At 39.0% G+C, this 20,769-nt stretch overlaps 1 protein-coding gene and 1 long non-coding RNA gene across 2 annotated transcripts; both read right to left on the bottom strand.

Annotated features, from left to right (window-relative positions):
* Positions 1 to 2: 2 nt before the first annotated feature.
* LOC113072299 (serine-rich adhesin for platelets-like) lies at positions 3 to 9,034 on the bottom strand (the record flags this gene model as incomplete). Its single annotated transcript, XM_026245316.1, has 7 exons — positions 8,082 to 9,034; positions 7,888 to 7,946; positions 3,147 to 3,432; positions 2,953 to 3,011; positions 2,668 to 2,813; positions 2,048 to 2,428; positions 3 to 877 (listed from the first exon to the last, which is right to left on the bottom strand). Coding segments are annotated over exons 1-7 (2,703 nt in total), but the record flags the coding sequence as incomplete, so codon positions are not given.
* LOC113072296 (uncharacterized) lies at positions 7,672 to 8,157 on the bottom strand. Its single transcript, XR_003280272.1, has 3 exons — positions 8,082 to 8,157; positions 7,888 to 7,946; positions 7,672 to 7,748 (listed from the first exon to the last, which is right to left on the bottom strand). It is a non-coding gene; the product is annotated as an uncharacterized LOC113072296 (long non-coding RNA).
* Positions 9,035 to 20,769: the final 11,735 nt, after the last annotated feature.

Raw genomic sequence — 20,769 nt, forward strand, 5'->3', positions numbered from 1 at the left:
TTAGAGTGGAATTCCAGCTTAATTTTCACTTCATTTACTGGCTCCTCTGTTGTAGATGATTCTGCTACACTAGTAGTGGATATTTCCGCAGTAGTTGTGAACGTGGAAGTCTTTGTCGTTGTAGATGTTTCTGAAGCAGTAGTAATTGATGTTTCCGCCTCAGTTGTTGTGAGTGAGGAAGTCTCTATTGTTGAAGATATTTCTGCAACACTAGTGGTGGAAGTTTCAACAGGAGTTGCTATTGTGGAAGTCTCCGTTGTTGTAGATGTTTCTTCTACATTGATAGTGGATGTTTCAGCAGGAATTATTGGGATTGTGGATATATATGTTGATGTAGATGTTTCTGCTGCAGTAATAGTGGGTGTTTCAGTTGCAGGTGTTGTGTTCATGGAAGTCTCTGTTGTTGTTGATGTTTCTGCCACAATAGTGGAGGATCTTTCAGCAAGAGTTGGTGTGAATGTGGAAATATCTGTTGTCATAGATGTTTCTCCTACACTATTAGTGGATGTTTCACCAGGATTTGACGTAATTGTGGAAGTATCTGTTCTTGTAGATGTTTCTGCTTTACTAGTGGTGGATGTTACAGCAGGAGTTGTTGTGATCGTGGAAGTGTCTGTAGTTGCAGATGTTTCTGCTGCAATGGAAGTGGATGTTTCAACAGGAGTTGTTGTGGTTGTGGAGGGATCTGTTGTTGTAGATTTCTCTGCAGTGATAATGGTGGATGTTTCAACTGGGGTTGTTGTAATTGTCGAAGTCTCTATTGCTGTAGATGTTTCTGCTGCACTAGTGGTAGATGTTTCGGCTGTAGTTCTTGTAGACATTTCTGCTGCATTATTGGTAGATATTTCTGCAGTAGTTGTTGGGATTGTGGAAGGCTCTGTTGTTGTAGATGTTTCTGCTTCACTAGTTGTGGATGTTTCAGCAGGATTTGTTGTGATCATGGAAGCAGATGTTTCTGTTACTCTATTGGTGGATGTTTCAGTTGGAGTTGTCATGATCTTAGAAGTGTCTGTTGTTGTAGATGTTTCTGCTGCACTAGTGCTAGATGTTTCTGCAGTAGCTTTTGTGATTGTGGAGGGCTCTGTATTTGTAGATATTTCTGCAGTGATAATAGTGGATGTTTCAACTGGAGTTGTTGTAATTGTCAAAGTCTCTATTGCTTTAGATGTTTCTCCTACACTAGTGGTGGATGTTTCAGTAGGAGTTGTTGTGATCGTGGAAGTGTCTGTAGTTGTAGATGTTTCTGCTGCAATGGAAGTGGATGTTTCAGTAGGAGTTGTTGTGATCGTGGAAGTGTCTGTAGTTGCAGATGTTTCTGCTGCAATGGAAGTGGATGTTTCAACAGGAGTTGTTGTGGTTGTGGAGGGATCTGTTGTTGTAGATTTCTCTGCAGTGATAATGGTGGATGTTTCAACTGGGGTTGTTGTAATTGTCGAAGTCTCTATTGCTGTAGATGTTTCTGCTACAATAGTGGTGGATGTTTCAGCAGGACTTGTTGTGATCATGGAAGTGTCTGTTGTTGTAGATGATTCTACTGCAAAAGTGGTTGATATTTCTCCATGATTTGTTGTGATTGTGGACGTGTCTGTTGTTGTAGATGTTTCTGCTACACTAGTGGTGGATGTTTCAGCAGGAGTTGTTGTGATCATGGAAGTGTCTATTGTTGTAGATGTTTCTGCTACACTAGTGATAGATGTTTCAGCAGGAATTGTTGTGAATGTGGAAGTTTCTGTTGCTGTAGATGTTTCTGCTTCACTAGTTGTGGATGTTTCAGCAGGATTTGTTGTGATCATGGAAGCAGATGTTTCTGTTACTCTATTGGTGGATGTTTCAGTTGGAGTTGTCATGATCTTAGAAGTGTCTGTAGTTGTAGATGTTTCTGCTGCAATGGAAGTGGATGTTTCAGTAGGAGTTGTTGTGATCGTGGAAGTGTCTGTAGTTGCAGATGTTTCTGCTGCAATGGAAGTGGATGTTTCAACAGGAGTTGTTGTGGTTGTGGAAGGATCTGTTGTTGTAGATTTCTCTGCAGTGATAATGGTGGATGTTTCAAATGGAGTTGTTGTAATTGTCAAAGTCTCTATTGCTGGAGATGTTTCTGCCACACTAGTGGTGGATGTTTCTGTAGGAATTGTTGTGATCGTGGAAGTGTCTGTAGTTGTAGATGTTTCTGCTGCAATGGAAGTGGATGTTTCAGCAGGAGTTGTTGTGATTGTGGAAGTCTCTGTTTTTGTATATGTTTCTGCTACACCAGTGGTGGATGTTTCAGCTGGAGTTTCAGCAGGAGTTATTGTGATTGAGGAAGTGTCTGCTGTTGTAGATGTTTCTTCTGCGCTAGTAGTGGATGTTTCAGTTGCAGTAGTTGTGATTGTGGACAGCTCTGTTGTTGCTTTAGATGTTGTAGCAGGAGTTGTTGTCGTTGATAGGTATTCTGTTGTTGTTTCATAAAAAATGCTTATCAGTTTAGAAGGCACTCTCAATAGTAATGACAAAAGAGATTAATTGTGTGTACATTTTGAATGCATATTTTAATAGATTATTTCTGAAACACCAAAGTTTATGTAAAACCATGTCTAATCTGACCATTTTTTACAGTCTGTTCAATGTCTCACATATGTACAATACAACATTTTTTCAAACCTTTTGCTTTTAATATATTGTCAGACAAACCTGTATTATTAACTGAAATTGAAGTTATGCCCAGGGCATTGAGAGTTGTCTCGTCACTCAGTAATTCTTCTGCAATTTGGAGTTCTGATGGCACAGTCTGAATAGAGTTGAAAGCAAGTTCTGATGTGGTGATGACTGATCCCTTGCTGAAATACATTTTTAGAAATACTGTCATATTGGACTAATAAATGGGTTAATCGCATGTATGAGTTATCTCTCACAGTTGAAAACATACACAAAGGCATTGCATTTAAAATTATCAGCAGTGAAGTATTCAGTATTTACCTGAATAGTAGCACAGTGACTCTAAGGAAGGAATGGAACTTCTTCAAATTAAGTGTAAGCTGTAATAAAGTACAGAAAGTTACAATGAAACTATGAGAAATATAAAGTATTTATGATTCATTAAATGTAAATAATTAATACGTTCATAATTTGAATGATTATATAGTGAATACAGTATGTGGGTTTGAACTCACGATATCCTCAACAAGCCTAGCCCTGTTTATGAAAGCAGGAGACTGTCGATCATTGAGGTCATCTATGAAAGCATCTTTAGAGCGGAATTCCAGCTTAATTTTCACTTCATTTACTGGCTCCTCTGTTGTAGATGATTCTGCTACACTAGTAGTGGATATTTCCGCAGTAGTTGTGAACGTGGAAGTCTTTGTCGTTGTAGATGTTTCTGAAGCAGTAGTAATTGATGTTTCCGCCTCAGTTGTTGTGAGTGAGGAAGTCTCTATTGTTGAAGATATTTCTGCAACACTAGTGGTGGAAGTTTCAGCAGGAGTTGTTATTGTGGAAGTCTCCGTTGTTGTAGATGTTTCTTCTACATTGATAGTGGATGTTTCAGCAGGAATTATTGGGATTGTGGATATATCTGTTGATGTAGATGTTTCTGCTGCAGTAATAGTGGGTGTTTCAGTTGCAGGTGTTGTGTTCATGGAAGTCTCTGTTGTTGTTGATGTTTCTGCCACAATAGTGGAGGATCTTTCAGCAAGAGTTGGTGTGAATGTGGAAATATCTGTTGTCATAGATGTTTCTCCTACACTATTAGTGGATGTTTCACCAGGATTTGACGTAATTGTGGAAGTATCTGTTCTTGTAGATGTTTCTGCTTCACTAGTGGTGGATGTTACAGCAGGAGTTGTTGTGATCGTGGAAGTGTCTGTTGTTGTAGATGTTTCTGTCGCACTAGTGGTGGATGTTTCAACAGGAGTTGTTGTCATTGTGGAAGTGTCTGTACTTGTAGATGTTTCTGCTGCAATGGAAGTGGATTTTTCAACAGGAGTTGTTGTCATTGTGGACGTGTCTGTTGTTGTAGATGTTTCTGCTGCAATGGAAGTGGATGTTTCAGCAGGAGTTGTTGTGGTTGTGGAAGTCGCTGTTTTCATAGATGTTTCTGCTGCACTAGTGGTAAATGTTTCTCCAGTAGTTGTTGTGATTGTGGAGGGCTCTGTTGTTGTAGATATTTCTGCTACACTAGTGGTGGATGTTTCAGTAGGAGTTCTTGTGTTCATGGAAGTGTCTGTTGTTGTAGATGATTCTACTGCAATAGTGGTTGATGTTTCTCCATGATTTGTTGTGATTGCGGAAGTCTCTGTTTTTGTGGTTGTTTCTGCTACACTAGTGGTAGATGTTTCTGCTGTAGTTCTTGTAGACGTTTCTGCTGCATTATTGGTAGATATTTCTGCAGTAGTTGATGTGATTGTGGAAGGCTCTGTTTTTTTAGATGTTTCTGCTTTGATAATGGTGGATGTTTCAACTGGGGTTGTTGTAATTGTCGAAGTCTCTATTGTTGTAGATGTTTCTGCTACAATAGTGGTCAATGTTTCAGCAGGAATAGTTGTGATAATGGAAGTGTCTGTTGTTGTAGATGATTCCACAGCAATAGTGGTGGATGTTTCAACTGGAGTTGTTGTGATCATGGAAGTGTCTGTTGTTGTAAATGTTTCTGCTGCGCTAGTGATAGATGTTTCTGCAGGAGTTGTTCTGAATGTGGAGGGCTCTGTTGTTGTAGATGTTTTTGCTGCCCTAGTGGTAGATGTTTCTGCAGAAGTTGTTGTGATTGTGGAGGGCTCTGTTTTTGTAGATGTGTCTGCTGTGATAATGGTGGATGTTTCAACTGGAGTTGTTGTAATTATCGAAGTCTCTATTGTTGTAGATGTTTCTGCTGCAATGGAAGTGGGTGTTTCAACATGAGTTGTTGTAATTGTCGAAATCTCTATTGTTGTAGATGTTTCTGCTACAATAGTTGTGGATGTTAAAGCAGGAGTTGTTGTGATTGTGGAGGGCTCTGTTGTTGATGTTTCTGCTGCACTAGAAGTAGATGTTTCTGCAGTAGTTATTGTGATTGTGGAGGGCTCTGTTGTTGTAGATGTTTCTGCTTTGTTAATGGTGGATGTTTCAGCTGGAGTTGTTGTAATTGTCGAAGTCTCTATTGTTGTAGATGTTTCTGCAACACTAGTGAAAGATGATTCTGCAGGAGTTGTTGTGATTGTGGAGGGCTCTGTTGTTGTAGCTGTTTCTGCGGCACTAGTGATAGATGTTTCTGCAGAAGTTGCTGTGATTGTGGAGGGCTCTGTTGTTGTATATGTTTCTGCTGTGATAATGGTGGATGTTTCAACTGGGGTTGTTGTAATTGTCAAAGTCTCTATTGCTGTAGATGTTTCTGCTGCATTAGTGGTGGATGTTTCAGCAGGAGTTTCTCTGTTCATGGAAGTGTCTGTTGTTGTAGAGGATTCTACTGCACTAGTTGTGGATGTTTCAGCAGGAGTTGTTGTGATCATGGAAGTAGATGTTTCTGCTACTCTATTGGTGGATGTATCAGTTGGAGTTGTTGTGATCATAGAAGTGTCTGTTGTTGTAGATGTTTCTGCTGCACTAGTGCTAGATGTTTCTGCAGTAGCTTTTGTGATTGTGGAGGGCTCTGTTTTTGTAGATATTTCTGCAGTGATAATAGTGGATGTTTCAACTGGAGTTGTTGTAATTGTCAAAGTCTCTATTGCTTTAGATGTTTCTCCTACACTAGTGGTGGATGTTTCAGTAGGAGTTGTTGTGATCGTGGAAGTGTCTGTAGTTGTAGATGTTTCTGCAACACTAGTGAAAGATGATTCTGCAGGAGTTGTTGTGATTGTGGAGGGCTCTGTTGTTGTAGCTGTTTCTGCGGCACTAGTGATAGATGTTTCTGCAGAAGTTGCTGTGATTGTGGAGGGCTCTGTTGTTGTATATGTTTCTGCTGTGATAATGGTGGATGTTTCAACTGGGGTTGTTGTAATTGTCAAAGTCTCTATTGCTGTAGATGTTTCTGCTGCATTAGTGGTGGATGTTTCAGCAGGAGTTTCTCTGTTCATGGAAGTGTCTGTTGTTGTAGAGGATTCTACTGCACTAGTTGTGGATGTTTCAGCAGGAGTTGTTGTGATCATGGAAGTAGATGTTTCTGCTACTCTATTGGTGGATGTATCAGTTGGAGTTGTTGTGATCATAGAAGTGTCTGTTGTTGTAGATGTTTCTGCTGCACTAGTGCTAGATGTTTCTGCAGTAGCTTTTGTGATTGTGGAGGGCTCTGTTTTTGTAGATATTTCTGCAGTGATAATAGTGGATGTTTCAACTGGAGTTGTTGTAATTGTCAAAGTCTCTATTGCTTTAGATGTTTCTCCTACACTAGTGGTGGATGTTTCAGTAGGAGTTGTTGTGATCGTGGAAGTGTCTGTAGTTGTAGATGTTTCTGCTGCAATAGTGGTTGATATTTCTCCATGATTTGTTGTGATTGTGGACGTGTCTGTTGTTGTAGATGTTTCTGCTACACTAGTGAAAGATGATTCTGCAGGAGTTGTTGTGATTGTGGAGGGCTCTGTTGTTGTAGCTGTTTCTGCGGCACTAGTGATAGATGTTTCTGCAGAAGTTGCTGTGATTGTGGAGGGCTCTGTTGTTGTATATGTTTCTGCTGTGATAATGGTGGATGTTTCAACTGGGGTTGTTGTAATTGTCAAAGTCTCTATTGCTGTAGATGTTTCTGCTGCATTAGTGGTGGATGTTTCAGCAGGAGTTTCTCTGTTCATGGAAGTGTCTGTTGTTGTAGATGATTCTACTGCACTAGTTGTGGATGTTTCAGCAGGAGTTGTTGTGATCATGGAAGCAGATGTTTCTGTTACTCTATTGGTGGATGTTTCAGTTGGAGTTGTCATGATCTTAGAAGTGTCTGTTGTTGTAGATGTTTCTGCTGCACTAGTGGTAGATGTTTCTGCAGTAGTAGTTGTGATTGTGGAGGGCTCTGTTTTTGTAGATATTTCTGCAGTGATAATGGTGGATGTTTCAAATGGAGTTGTTGTAATTGTCAAAGTCTCTATTGCTGGAGATGTTTCTGCCACACTAGTGGTGGATGTTTCTGTAGGAATTGTTGTGATCGTGGAAGTGTCTGTAGTTGTAGATGTTTCTGCTGCAATGGAAGTGGATGTTTCAGCAGGAGTTGTTGTGATTGTGGAAGTCTCTGTTTTTGTATATGTTTCTGCTACACCAGTGGTGGATGTTTCAGCTGGAGTTTCAGCAGGAGTTATCGTGATTGAGGAAGTGTCTGCTGTTGTAGATGTTTCTTCTGCGCTAGTAGTGGATGTTTCAGTTGCAGTAGTTGTGATTGTGGACAGCTCTGTTGTTGCTTTAGATGTTGTAGCAGGAGTTGTTGTCGTAGATAGGTATTCTGTTGTTGTTTCATAAAAAATGCTTATCAGTTTAGAAGGCACTCTCAATAGTAATGACAAAAGAGATTAATTGTGTGTACATTTTGAATGCATATTTTAATAGAATATTTCTGAAACACCAAAGTTTATGTAAAACCATGTCTAATCTGACCATTTTTTACAGTCTGTTCAATGTCTCACATATGTACAATACAACATTTTTTCAAACCTTTTGCTTTTAATATATTGTCAGACAAACCTGTATTATTAACTGAAATTGAAGTTATGCCCAGGGCATTGAGAGTTGTCTCGTCACTCAGTAATTCTTCTGCAATTTGGAGTTCTGATGGCACAGTCTGAATAGAGTTGAAAGCAAGTTCTGATGTGGTGATGACTGATCCCTTGCTGAAATACATTTTTAGAAATACTGTCATATTGGACTAATAAATGGGTTAATCGCATGTATGAGTTATCTCTCACAGTTGAAAACATACACAAAGGCATTGCATTTAAAATTATCAGCAGTGAAGTATTCAGTATTTACCTGAATAGTAGCACAGTGACTCTAAGGAAGGAATGGAACTTCTTCAAATTAAGTGTAAGCTGTAATAAAGTACAGAAAGTTACAATGAAACTATGAGAAATATAAAGTATTTATGATTCATTAAATGTAAATAATTAATACGTTCATAATTTGAATGATTATATAGTGAATACAGTATGTGGGTTTGAACTCACGATATCCTCAACAAGCCTAGCCCTGTTTATGAAAGCAGGAGACTGTCGATCATTGAGGTCATCTATGAAAGCATCTTTAGAGTGGAATTCCAGCTTAATTTTCACTTCATTTACTGGCTCCTCTGTTGTAGATGATTCTGCTACACTAGTAGTGGATATTTCCGCAGTAGTTGTGAACGTGGAAGTCTTTGTCGTTGTAGATGTTTCTGAAGCAGTAGTAATTGATGTTTCCGCCTCAGTTGTTGTGAGTGAGGAAGTCTCTATTGTTGAAGATATTTCTGCAACACTAGTGGTGGAAGTTTCAACAGGAGTTGCTATTGTGGAAGTCTCCGTTGTTGTAGATGTTTCTTCTACATTGATAGTGGATGTTTCAGCAGGAATTATTGGGATTGTGGATATATATGTTGATGTAGATGTTTCTGCTGCAGTAATAGTGGGTGTTTCAGTTGCAGGTGTTGTGTTCATGGAAGTCTCTGTTGTTGTTGATGTTTCTGCCACAATAGTGGAGGATCTTTCAGCAAGAGTTGGTGTGAATGTGGAAATATCTGTTGTCATAGATGTTTCTCCTACACTATTAGTGGATGTTTCACCAGGATTTGACGTAATTGTGGAAGTATCTGTTCTTGTAGATGTTTCTGCTTTACTAGTGGTGGATGTTACAGCAGGAGTTGTTGTGATCGTGGAAGTGTCTGTAGTTGCAGATGTTTCTGCTGCAATGGAAGTGGATGTTTCAACAGGAGTTGTTGTGGTTGTGGAGGGATCTGTTGTTGTAGATTTCTCTGCAGTGATAATGGTGGATGTTTCAACTGGGGTTGTTGTAATTGTCGAAGTCTCTATTGCTGTAGATGTTTCTGCTGCACTAGTGGTAGATGTTTCGGCTGTAGTTCTTGTAGACATTTCTGCTGCATTATTGGTAGATATTTCTGCAGTAGTTGTTGGGATTGTGGAAGGCTCTGTTGTTGTAGATGTTTCTGCTTCACTAGTTGTGGATGTTTCAGCAGGATTTGTTGTGATCATGGAAGCAGATGTTTCTGTTACTCTATTGGTGGATGTTTCAGTTGGAGTTGTCATGATCTTAGAAGTGTCTGTTGTTGTAGATGTTTCTGCTGCACTAGTGCTAGATGTTTCTGCAGTAGCTTTTGTGATTGTGGAGGGCTCTGTTTTTGTAGATATTTCTGCAGTGATAATAGTGGATGTTTCAACTGGAGTTGTTGTAATTGTCAAAGTCTCTATTGCTTTAGATGTTTCTCCTACACTAGTGGTGGATGTTTCAGTAGGAGTTGTTGTGATCGTGGAAGTGTCTGTAGTTGTAGATGTTTCTGCTGCAATGGAAGTGGATGTTTCAGTAGGAGTTGTTGTGATCGTGGAAGTGTCTGTAGTTGCAGATGTTTCTGCTGCAATGGAAGTGGATGTTTCAACAGGAGTTGTTGTGGTTGTGGAGGGATCTGTTGTTGTAGATTTCTCTGCAGTGATAATGGTGGATGTTTCAACTGGGGTTGTTGTAATTGTCGAAGTCTCTATTGCTGTAGATGTTTCTGCTACAATAGTGGTGGATGTTTCAGCAGGACTTGTTGTGATCATGGAAGTGTCTGTTGTTGTAGATGATTCTACTGCAAAAGTGGTTGATATTTCTCCATGATTTGTTGTGATTGTGGACGTGTCTGTTGTTGTAGATGTTTCTGCTACACTAGTGGTGGATGTTTCAGCAGGAGTTGTTGTGATCATGGAAGTGTCTATTGTTGTAGATGTTTCTGCTACACTAGTGATAGATGTTTCAGCAGGAATTGTTGTGAATGTGGAAGTTTCTGTTGCTGTAGATGTTTCTGCTTCACTAGTTGTGGATGTTTCAGCAGGATTTGTTGTGATCATGGAAGCAGATGTTTCTGTTACTCTATTGGTGGATGTTTCAGTTGGAGTTGTCATGATCTTAGAAGTGTCTGTTGTTGTAGATGTTTCTGCTGCAATGGAAGTGGATGTTTCAACAGGAGTTGTTGTGGTTGTGGAAGGATCTGTTGTTGTAGATTTCTCTGCAGTGATAATGGTGGATGTTTCAGCTGGGGTTGTTGTAATTGTCGAAGTCTCTATTGCTGTAGATGTTTCTGCTGGACTTGTGGTAGATGTTTCTGCTGTAGTTCTTGTAGACATTTCTGCTGCATTATTGGTAGATATTTCTGCAGTAGTTGTTGGGATTGTGGAAGGCTCTGTTGTTGTAGATGTTTCTGCTTCACTAGTTGTGGATGTTTCAGCAGGAGTTGTTGTGATCATGGAAGTAGATGTTTCTGCTACTCTATTGGTGGATGTATCAGTTGGAGTTGTCGTGATCTTAGAAGTGTCTGTTGTTGTAGATGTTTCTGCTGCACTAGTGCTAGATGTTTCTGCAGTAGCTTTTGTGATTGTGGAGGGCTCTGTTTTTGTAGATATTTCTGCAGTGATAATAGTGGATGTTTCAACTGGAGTTGTTGTAATTGTCAAAGTCTCTATTGCTTTAGATGTTTCTCCTACACTAGTGGTGGATGTTTCAGTAGGAGTTGTTGTGATCGTGGAAGTGTCTGTAGTTGTAGATGTTTCTGCTGCAATGGAAGTGGATGTTTCAGTAGGAATTGTTGTGATCATGGAAGTGTCTGTTGTTGTAGATGTTTCTACTGCAATAGTGGTTGATATTTCTCCATGATTTGTTGTGATTGTGGAGGGCTCTGTTGTTGTAGATTTCTCTGCAGTGATAATGGTGGATGTTTCAACTGGGGTTGTTGTAATTGTCGAAGTCTCTATTGCTGTAGATGTTTCTGCTACAATAGTGGTGGATGTTTCAGCAGGACTTGTTGTGATCATGGAAGTGTCTGTTGTTGTAGATGATTCTACTGCAATAGTGGTTGATATTTCTCCATGATTTGTTGTGATTGTGGACGTGTCTGTTGTTGTAGATGTTTCTGCTACACTAGTGGTGGATGTTTCAGCAGGAGTTGTTGTGATCATGGAAGTGTCTATTGTTGTAGATGTTTCTGCTACACTAGTGATAGATGTTTCAGCTGGAATTGTTGTGAATGTGGAAGTTTCTGTTGCTGTAGATGTTTCTGCTTCACTAGTTGTGGATGTTTCAGCAGGATTTGTTGTGATCATGGAAGCAGATGTTTCTGTTACTCTATTGGTGGATGTTTCAGTTGGAGTTTTCGTGATCTTAGAAGTGTCTGTTGTTGTAGATGTTTCTGCTGCACTAGTGGTAGATGTTTCTGCAGTAGTAGTTGTGATTGTGGAGGGCTCTGTTTTTGTAGATATTTCTGCAGTGATAATGGTGGATGTTTCAAATGGAGTTGTTGTAATTGTCAAAGTCTCTATTGCTGGAGATGTTTCTGCCACACTAGTGGTGGATGTTTCTGTAGGAATTGTTGTGATCGTGGAAGTGTCTGTAGTTGTAGATGTTTCTGCTGCAATGGAAGTGGATGTTTCAGCAGGAGTTGTTGTGATTGTGGAAGTCTCTGTTTTTGTATATGTTTCTGCTACACCAGTGGTGGATGTTTCAGCTGGAGTTTCAGCAGGAGTTATTGTGATTGAGGAAGTGTCTGCTGTTGTAGATGTTTCTTCTGCGCTAGTAGTGGATGTTTCAGTTGCAGTAGTTGTGATTGTGGACAGCTCTGTTGTTGCTTTAGATGTTGTAGCAGGAGTTGTTGTCGTTGATAGGTATTCTGTTGTTGTTTCATAAAAAATGCTTATCAGTTTAGAAGGCACTCTCAATAGTAATGACAAAAGAGATTAATTGTGTGTACATTTTGAATGCATATTTTAATAGATTATTTCTGAAACACCAAAGTTTATGTAAAACCATGTCTAATCTGACCATTTTTTACAGTCTGTTCAATGTCTCACATATGTACAATACAACATTTTTTCAAACCTTTTGCTTTTAATATATTGTCAGACAAACCTGTATTATTAACTGAAATTGAAGTTATGCCCAGGGCATTGAGAGTTGTCTCGTCACTCAGTAATTCTTCTGCAATTTGGAGTTCTGATGGCACAGTCTGAATAGAGTTGAAAGCAAGTTCTGATGTGGTGATGACTGATCCCTTGCTGAAATACATTTTTAGAAATACTGTCATATTGGACTAATAAATGGGTTAATCGCATGTATGAGTTATCTCTCACAGTTGAAAACATACACAAAGGCATTGCATTTAAAATTATCAGCAGTGAAGTATTCAGTATTTACCTGAATAGTAGCACAGTGACTCTAAGGAAGGAATGGAACTTCTTCAAATTAAGTGTAAGCTGTAATAAAGTACAGAAAGTTACAATGAAACTATGAGAAATATAAAGTATTTATGATTCATTAAATGTAAATAATTAATACGTTCATAATTTGAATGATTATATAGTGAATACAGTATGTGGGTTTGAACTCACGATATCCTCAACAAGCCTAGCCCTGTTTATGAAAGCAGGAGACTGTCGATCATTGAGGTCATCTATGAAAGCATCTTTAGAGCGGAATTCCAGCTTAATTTTCACTTCATTTACTGGCTCCTCTGTTGTAGATGATTCTGCTACACTAGTAGTGGATATTTCCGCAGTAGTTGTGAACGTGGAAGTCTTTGTCGTTGTAGATGTTTCTGAAGCAGTAGTAATTGATGTTTCCGCCTCAGTTGTTGTGAGTGAGGAAGTCTCTATTGTTGAAGATATTTCTGCAACACTAGTGGTGGAAGTTTCAGCAGGAGTTGCTATTGTGGAAGTCTCCGTTGTTGTAGATGTTTCTTCTACATTGATAGTGGATGTTTCAGCAGGAATTATTGGGATTGTGGATATATATGTTGATGTAGATGTTTCTGCTGCAGTAATAGTGGGTGTTTCAGTTGCAGGTGTTGTGTTCATGGAAGTCTCTGTTGTTGTTGATGTTTCTGCCACAATAGTGGAGGATCTTTCAGCAAGAGTTGGTGTGAATGTGGAAATATCTGTTGTCATAGATGTTTCTCCTACACTATTAGTGGATGTTTCACCAGGATTTGACGTAATTGTGGAAGTATCTGTTCTTGTAGATGTTTCTGCTTTACTAGTGGTGGATGTTACAGCAGGAGTTGTTGTGATCGTGGAAGTGTCTGTAGTTGTAGATGTTTCTGCTGCAATGGAAGTGGATGTTTCAACAGGAGTTGTTGTGGTTGTGGAGGGATCTGTTGTTGTAGATTTCTCTGCAGTGATAATGGTGGATGTTTCAACTGGGGTTGTTGTAATTGTCGAAGTCTCTATTGCTGTAGATGTTTCTGCTGCACTAGTGGTAGATGTTTCTGCTGTAGTTCTTGTAGACATTTCTGCTGCATTATTGGTAGATATTTCTGCAGTAGTTGTTGGGATTGTGGAAGGCTCTGTTGTTGTAGATGTTTCTGCTTCACTAGTTGTGGATGTTTCAGCAGGAGTTGTTGTGATCATGGAAGTAGATGTTTCTGCTACTCTATTGGTGGATGTATCAGTTGGAGTTGTTGTGATCTTAGAAGTGTCTGTTGTTGTAGATGTTTCTGCTGCACTAGTGCTAGATGTTTCTGCAGTAGCTTTTGTGATTGTGGAGGGCTCTGTTTTTGTAGATATTTCTGCAGTGATAATAGTGGATGTTTCAACTGGAGTTGTTGTAATTGTCAAAGTCTCTATTGCTTTAGATGTTTCTCCTACACTAGTGGTGGATGTTTCAGTAGGAGTTGCTGTGATCGTGGAAGTGTCTGTAGTTGTAGATGTTTCTGCTGCAATGGAAGTGGATGTTTCAGTAGGAATTGTTGTGATCATGGAAGTGTCTGTTGTTGTAGATGTTTCTACTGCAATAGTGGTTGATATTTCTCCATGAGTTGTTGTGATTGTGGAGGGCTCTGTTGTTGTAGATTTCTCTGCAGTGATAATGGTGGATGTTTCAACTGGGGTTGTTGTAATTGTCGAAGTCTCTATTGCTGTAGATGTTTCTGCTACAATAGTGGTGGATGTTTCAGCAGGACTTGTTGTGATCATGGAAGTGTCTGTTGTTGTAGATGATTCTACTGCAATAGTGGTTGATATTTCTCCATGATTTGTTGTGATCATGGAAGTGTCTATTGTTGTAGATGTTTCTGCTACACTAGTGATAGATGTTTCAGCTGGAATTGTTGTGAATGTGGAAGTTTCTGTTGCTGTGGATGTTTCTGCTTCACTAGTTGTGGATGTTTCAGCAGGATTTGTTGTGATCATGGAAGCAGATGTTTCTGTTACTCTATTGGTGGATGTTTCAGTTGGAGTTGTCGTGATCTTAGAAGTGTCTGTTGTTGTAGATGTTTCTGCTGCACTAGTGCTAGATGTTTCTGCAGTAGTAGTTGTGATTGTGGAGGGCTCTGTTTTTGTAGATATTTCTGCAGTGATAATGGTGGATGTTTCAAATGGAGTTGTTGTAATTGTCAAAGTCTCTATTGCTGGAGATGTTTCTGCCACACTAGTGGTGGATGTTTCTGTAGGAGTTGTTGTGATCGTGGAAGTGTCTGTAGTTGTAGATGTTTCTGCTGCAATGGAAGTGGATGTTTCAGCAGGAGTTGTTGTGATTGTGGAAGTCTCTGTTTTTGTATATGTTTCTGCTACACCAGTGGTGGATGTTTCAGCTGGAGTTTCAGCAGGAGTTATTGTGATTGAGGAAGTGTCTGCTGTTGTAGATGTTTCTTCTGCGCTAGTAGTGGATGTTTCAGTTGCAGTAGTTGTGATTGTGGACAGCTCTGTTGTTGCTTTAGATGTTGTAGCAGGAGTTGTTGTCGTTGATAGGTATTCTGTTGTTGTTTCATAAAAAATGCTTATCAGTTTAGAAGGCACTCTCAATAGTAATGACAAAAGAGATTAATTGTGTGTACATTTTGAATGCATATTTTAATAGAATATTTCTGAAACACCAAAGTTTATGTAAAACCATGTCTAATCTGACCATTTTTTACAGTCTGTTCAATGTCTCACATATGTACAATACAACATTTTTTCAAACCTTTTGCTTTTAATATATTGTCAGACAAACCTGTATTATTAACTGAAATTGAAGTTATGCCCAGGGCATTGAGAGTTGTCTCGTCACTCAGTAATTCTTCTGCAATTTGGAGTTCTGATGGCACAGTCTGAATAGAGTTGAAAGCAATTTCTGATGTGGTGATGACTGATCCCTTGCTGAAATACATTTTTAGAAATACTGTCATATTGGACTAATAAATGGGTTAATCGCATGTATGAGTTATCTCTCACAGTTGAAAACATACACAAAGGCTTTGCATTTAAAATGATCAGCAGTGAAGTATTCAGTATTTACCTGAATAGTAGCACAGTGACTCTAAGGAAGGAATGGAACTTCTTCAAATTAAGTGTAAGCTGTAATAAAGTACAGAAAGTTACAATGAAACTATGAGAAATATAAAGTATTTATGATTCATTAAATGTAAATAATTAATACGTTCATAATTTGAATGATTATATAGTGAATACAGTATGTGGGTTTGAACTCACGATATCCTCAACAAGCCTAGCCCTGTTTATGAAAGCAGGAGACTGTCGATCATTGAGGTCATCTATGAAAGCATCTTTAGAGCGGAATTCCAGCTTAATTTTCACTTCATTTACTGGCTCCTCTGTTGTAGATGATTCTGCTACACTAGTAGTGGATATTTCCGCAGTAGTTGTGAACGTGGAAGTCTTTGTCGTTGTAGATGTTTCTGAAGCAGTAGTAATTGATGTTTCCGCCTCAGTTGTTGTGAGTGAGGAAGTCTCTATTGTTGAAGATATTTCTGCAACACTAGTGGTGGAAGTTTCAGCAGGTGTTGCTATTGTGGAAGTCTCCGTTGTTGTAGATGTTTCTTCTACATTGATAGTGGATGTTTCAGCAGGAATTATTGGGATTGTGGATATATATGTTGATGTAGATGTTTCTGCTGCAGTAATAGTGGGTGTTTCAGTTGCAGGTGTTGTGTTCATGGAAGTCTCTGTTGTTGTTGATGTTTCTGCTTCACTAGTTGTGGATGTTTCAGCAGGAGTTGTTGTGATCATGGAAGTAGATGTTTCTGCTACTCTATTGGTGGATGTATCAGTTGGAGTTGTTGTGATCTTAGAAGTGTCTGTTGTTGTAGATGTTTCTGCTGCACTAGTGCTAGATGTTTCTGCAGTAGCTTTTGTGATTGTGGAGGGCTCTGTTTTTGTAGATATTTCTGCAGTGATAATAGTGGATGTTTCAACTGGAGTTGTTGTAATTGTCAAAGTCTCTATTGCTTTAGATGTTTCTCCTACACTAGTGGTGGATGTTTCAGTAGGAATTGTTGTGATCATGGAAGTGTCTGTTGTTGTAGATGTTTCTACTGCAATAGTGGTTGATATTTCTCCATGAGTTGTTGTGATTGTGGAGGGCTCTGTTGTTGTAGATTTCTCTGCAGTGATAATGGTGGATGTTTCAACTGGGGTTGTTGTAATTGTCGAAGACTCTATTGCTGTAGATGTTTCTGCTACAATAGTGGTGGATGTTTCAGCAGGACTTGTTGTGATCATGGAAGTGTCTGTTGTTGTAGATGATTCTACTGCAATAGTGGTTGATATTTCTCCATGATTTGTTGTGATTGTGGACGTGTCTGTTGTTGTAGATGTTTCTGCTACACTAGTGGTGGATGTTTCAGCAGGAGTTGTTGTGATCATGGAAGTGTCTGTTGTTGTAGATGTTTCTGCTACACTAGTGATAGATGTTTCAGCAGGAATTGTTGTGAATGTGGAAGTTTCTGTTGCTGTAGATGTTTCTGCTTCACTAGTTGTGGATGTTTCAGCAGGATTTGTTGTGATCATGGAAGCAGATGTTTCTGTTACTCTATTGGTGGATGTTTCAGTTGGAGTTGTCGTGATCTTAGAAGTGTCTGTTGTTGTAGATGTTTCTGCTGCACTAGTGGTAGATGTTTCTGCAGTAGTAGTTGTGATTGTGGAGGGCTCTGTTTTTGTAGATATTTCTGCAGTGATAATGGTGGATGTTTCAAATGGAGTTGTTGTAATTGTCAAAGTCTCTATTGCTGGAGATGTTTCTGCCACACTAGTGGTGGATGTTTCTGTAGGAATTGTTGTGATCGTGGAAGTGTCTGTAGTTGTAGATGTTTCTGCTGCAATGGAAGTGGATGTTTCAGCAGGAGTTGTTGTGATTGTGGAAGTCTCTGTTTTTGTATATGTTTCTGCTACACCAGTGGTGGATGTTTCAGCTGGAGTTTCAGCAGGAGTTATTGTGATTGAGGAAGTGTCTGCTGTTGTAGATGTTTCTTCTGCGCTAGTAGTGGATGTTTCAGTTGCAGTAGTTGTGATTGTGGACAGCTCTGTTGTTGCTTTAGATGTTGTAGCAGGAGTTGTTGTCGTTGATAGGTATTCTGTTGTTGTTTCATAAAAAATGCTTATCAGTTTAGAAGGCACTCTCAATAGTAATGACAAAAGAGATTAATTGTGTGTACATTTTGAATGCATATTTTAATAGAATATTTCTGAAACACCAAAGTTTATGTAAAACCATGTCTAATCTGACCATTTTTTACAGTCTGTTCAATGTCTCACATATGTACAATACAACATTTTTTCAAACCTTTTGCTTTTAATATATTGTCAGACAAACCTGTATTATTAACTGAAATTGAAGTTATGCTCAGAGCATTGAGAGTTGTCTCGTCACTCAGTAATTCTTCTGCAATTTGGAGTTCTGATGGCACAGTCTGAATAGAGTTGAAAGCAAGTTCTGATGTGGTGATGACTGATCCCTTGCTGAAATACATTTTTAGAAATACTGTTATATTGGACTAATAAATGGGTTAATCGCATGTATGAGTTATCTCTCACAGTTGAAAACATACACAAAGGCATTGCATTTAAAATTATCAGCAAAGTATTCAGTATTTACCTGAATAGTAGCACAGTGACTCTAAGGAAGGAATGGAACTTCTTCAAATTAAGTGTAAGCTGTAATAAAGTACAGAAAGTTACAATGAAACTATGAGAAATATAAAGTATTTATGATTCATTAAATGTAAATAATTAATACGTTCATAATTTGAATGATTATATAGTGAATACAGTATGTGGGTTTGAACTCACGATATCCTCAACAAGCCTAGCCCTGTTTATGAAAGCAGGAGACTGTCGATCATTGAGGTCATCTATGAAAGAATCTTTAGAGCGGAATTCCAGCTTAATTTTCACTTCATTTACTGGCTCCTCTGTTGTAGATGATTCTGCTACACTAGTAGTGGATATTTCCGCAGTAGTTGTGAACGTGGAAGTCTTTGTCGTTGTAGATGTTTCTGAAGCAGTAGTAATTGATGTTTCCGCCTCAGTTGTTGTGAGTGAGGAAGTCTCTATTGTTGAAGATATTTCTGCAACACTAGTGGTGGAAGTTTCAGCAGGAGTTGTTATTGTGGAAGTCTCCGTTGTTGTAGATGTTTCTTCTACATTGATAGTGGATGTTTCAGCAGGAATTATTGGGATTGTGGATATATATGTTGATGTAGATGTTTCTGCTGCAGTAATAGTGGGTGTTTCAGTTGCAGGTGTTGTGTTCATGGAAGTCTCTGTTGTTGTTGATGTTTCTGCCACAATAGTGGAGGATCTTTCAGCAAGAGTTGGTGTGAATGTGGAAATATCTGTTGTCATAGATGTTTCTCCTACACTATTAGTGGATGTTTCACCAGGATTTGACGTAATTGTGGAAGTATCTGTTCTTGTAGATGTTTCTGCTTTACTAGTGGTGGATGTTACAGCAGGAGTTGTTGTGATTGTGGAAGTGTCTGTAGTTGTAGATGTTTCTGCTGCAATGGAAGTGGATGTTTCAACAGGAGTTGTTGTGGTTGTGGAGGGATCTGTTGTTGTAGATTTCTCTGCAGTGATAATGGTGGATGTTTCAACTGGGGTTGTTGTAATTGTCGAAGTCTCTATTGCTGTAGATGTTTCTGCTGCACTAGTGGTAGATGTTTCTGCTGTAGTTCTTGTAGACATTTCTGCTGCATTATTGGTAGATATTTCTGCAGTAGTTGTTGGGATTGTGGAAGGCTCTGTTGTTGTAGATGTTTCTGCTTCACTAGTTGTGGATGTTTCAGCAGGAGTTGTTGTGATCATGGAAGTAGATGTTTCTGCTACTCTATTGGTGGATGTATCAGTTGGAGTTGTTGTGATCTTAGAAGTGTCTGTTGTTGTAGATGTTTCTGCTGCACTAGTGCTAGATGTTTCTGCAGTAGCTTTTGTGATTGTGGAGGGCTCTGTTTTTGTAGATATTTCTGCAGTGATAATAGTGGATGTTTCAACTGGAGTTGTTGTAATTGTCAAAGTCTCTATTGCTTTAGATGTTTCTCCTACACTAGTGGTGGATGTTTCAGTAGGAGTTGTTGTGATCGTGGAAGTGTCTGTAGTTGTAGATGTTTCTGCTGCAATGGAAGTGGATGTTTCAGTAGGAATTGTTGTGATCATGGAAGTGTCTGTTGTTGTAGATGTTTCTACTGCAATAGTGGTTGATATTTCTCCATGAGTTGTTGTGATTGTGGAGGGCTCTGTTGTTGTAGATTTCTCTGCAGTGATAATGGTGGATGTTTCAACTGGGGTTGTTGTAATTGTCGAAGTCTCTATTGCTGTAGATGTTTCTGCTACAATAGTGGTGGATGTTTCAGCAGGACTTGTTGTGATCATGGAAGTGTCTGTTGTTGTAGATGTTTCTACTGCAATAGTGGTTGATATTTCTCCATGAGTTGTTGTGATTGTGGAGGGCTCTGTTGTTGTAGATTTCTCTGCAGTGATAATGGTGGATGTTTCAACTGGGGTTGTTGTAATTGTCGAAGTCTCTATTGCTGTAGATGTTTCTGCTGCACTAGTTGTGGATGTTTCAGCAGGATTTGTTGTGATCATGGAAGCAGATGTTTCTGTTACTCTATTGGTGGATGTTTCAGTTGGAGTTGTCGTGATCTTAGAAGTGTCTGTTGTTGTAGATGTTTCTGCTGCACTAGTGGTAGATGTTTCTGCAGTAGTAGTTGTGATTGTGGAGGGCTCTGTTTTTGTAGATATTTCTGCAGTGATAATGGTGGATGTTTCAAATGGAGTTGTTGTAATTGTCAAAGTCTCTATTGCTGGAGATGTTTCTGCCACACTAGTGGTGGATGTTTCTGTAGGAATTGTTGTGATCGTGGAAGTGTCTGTAGTTGTAGATGTTTCTGCTGCAATGGAAGTGGATGTTTCAGCAGGAGTTGTTGTGATTGTGGAAGTCTCTGTTTTTGTATATGTTTCTGCTACACCAGTGGTGGATGTTTCAGCTGGAGTTTCAGCAGGAGTTATTGTGATTGAGGAAGTGTCTGCTGTTGTAGATGTTTCTTCTGCGCTAGTAGTGGATGTTTCAGTTGCAGTAGTTGTGGTTGTGGACAGCTCTGTTGTTGCTTTAGATGTTGTAGCAGGAGTTGTTGTTGTTGATAGGTATTCTGTTGTGGTTCATAAAAAATGCTTATCAGTTTAGAAGGCACTCTCAAAAGTCATGACAAAAGAGATTAATTGTGTGTCCATTTTCTGACCATTTTTTACAATCTGTTCAATGTCTCACATATGTACAATACAACGTTTTTTCAAACCTTTTGCTTTTAATATATTGTCAGACAAACCTGTATTATTAACTGAAATTGAAGTTATGCTCAGGGCATTGAGAGTTGTCTCGTCACTCAGTAATTCTTCTGCAATTTGG

The sequence above is a fragment of the Carassius auratus genome, unplaced genomic scaffold (genome assembly GCF_003368295.1).
Source record: "Carassius auratus strain Wakin unplaced genomic scaffold, ASM336829v1 scaf_tig00008745, whole genome shotgun sequence".
In the NCBI taxonomy this organism is placed as follows: domain Eukaryota; kingdom Metazoa; phylum Chordata; class Actinopteri; order Cypriniformes; family Cyprinidae; genus Carassius; species Carassius auratus.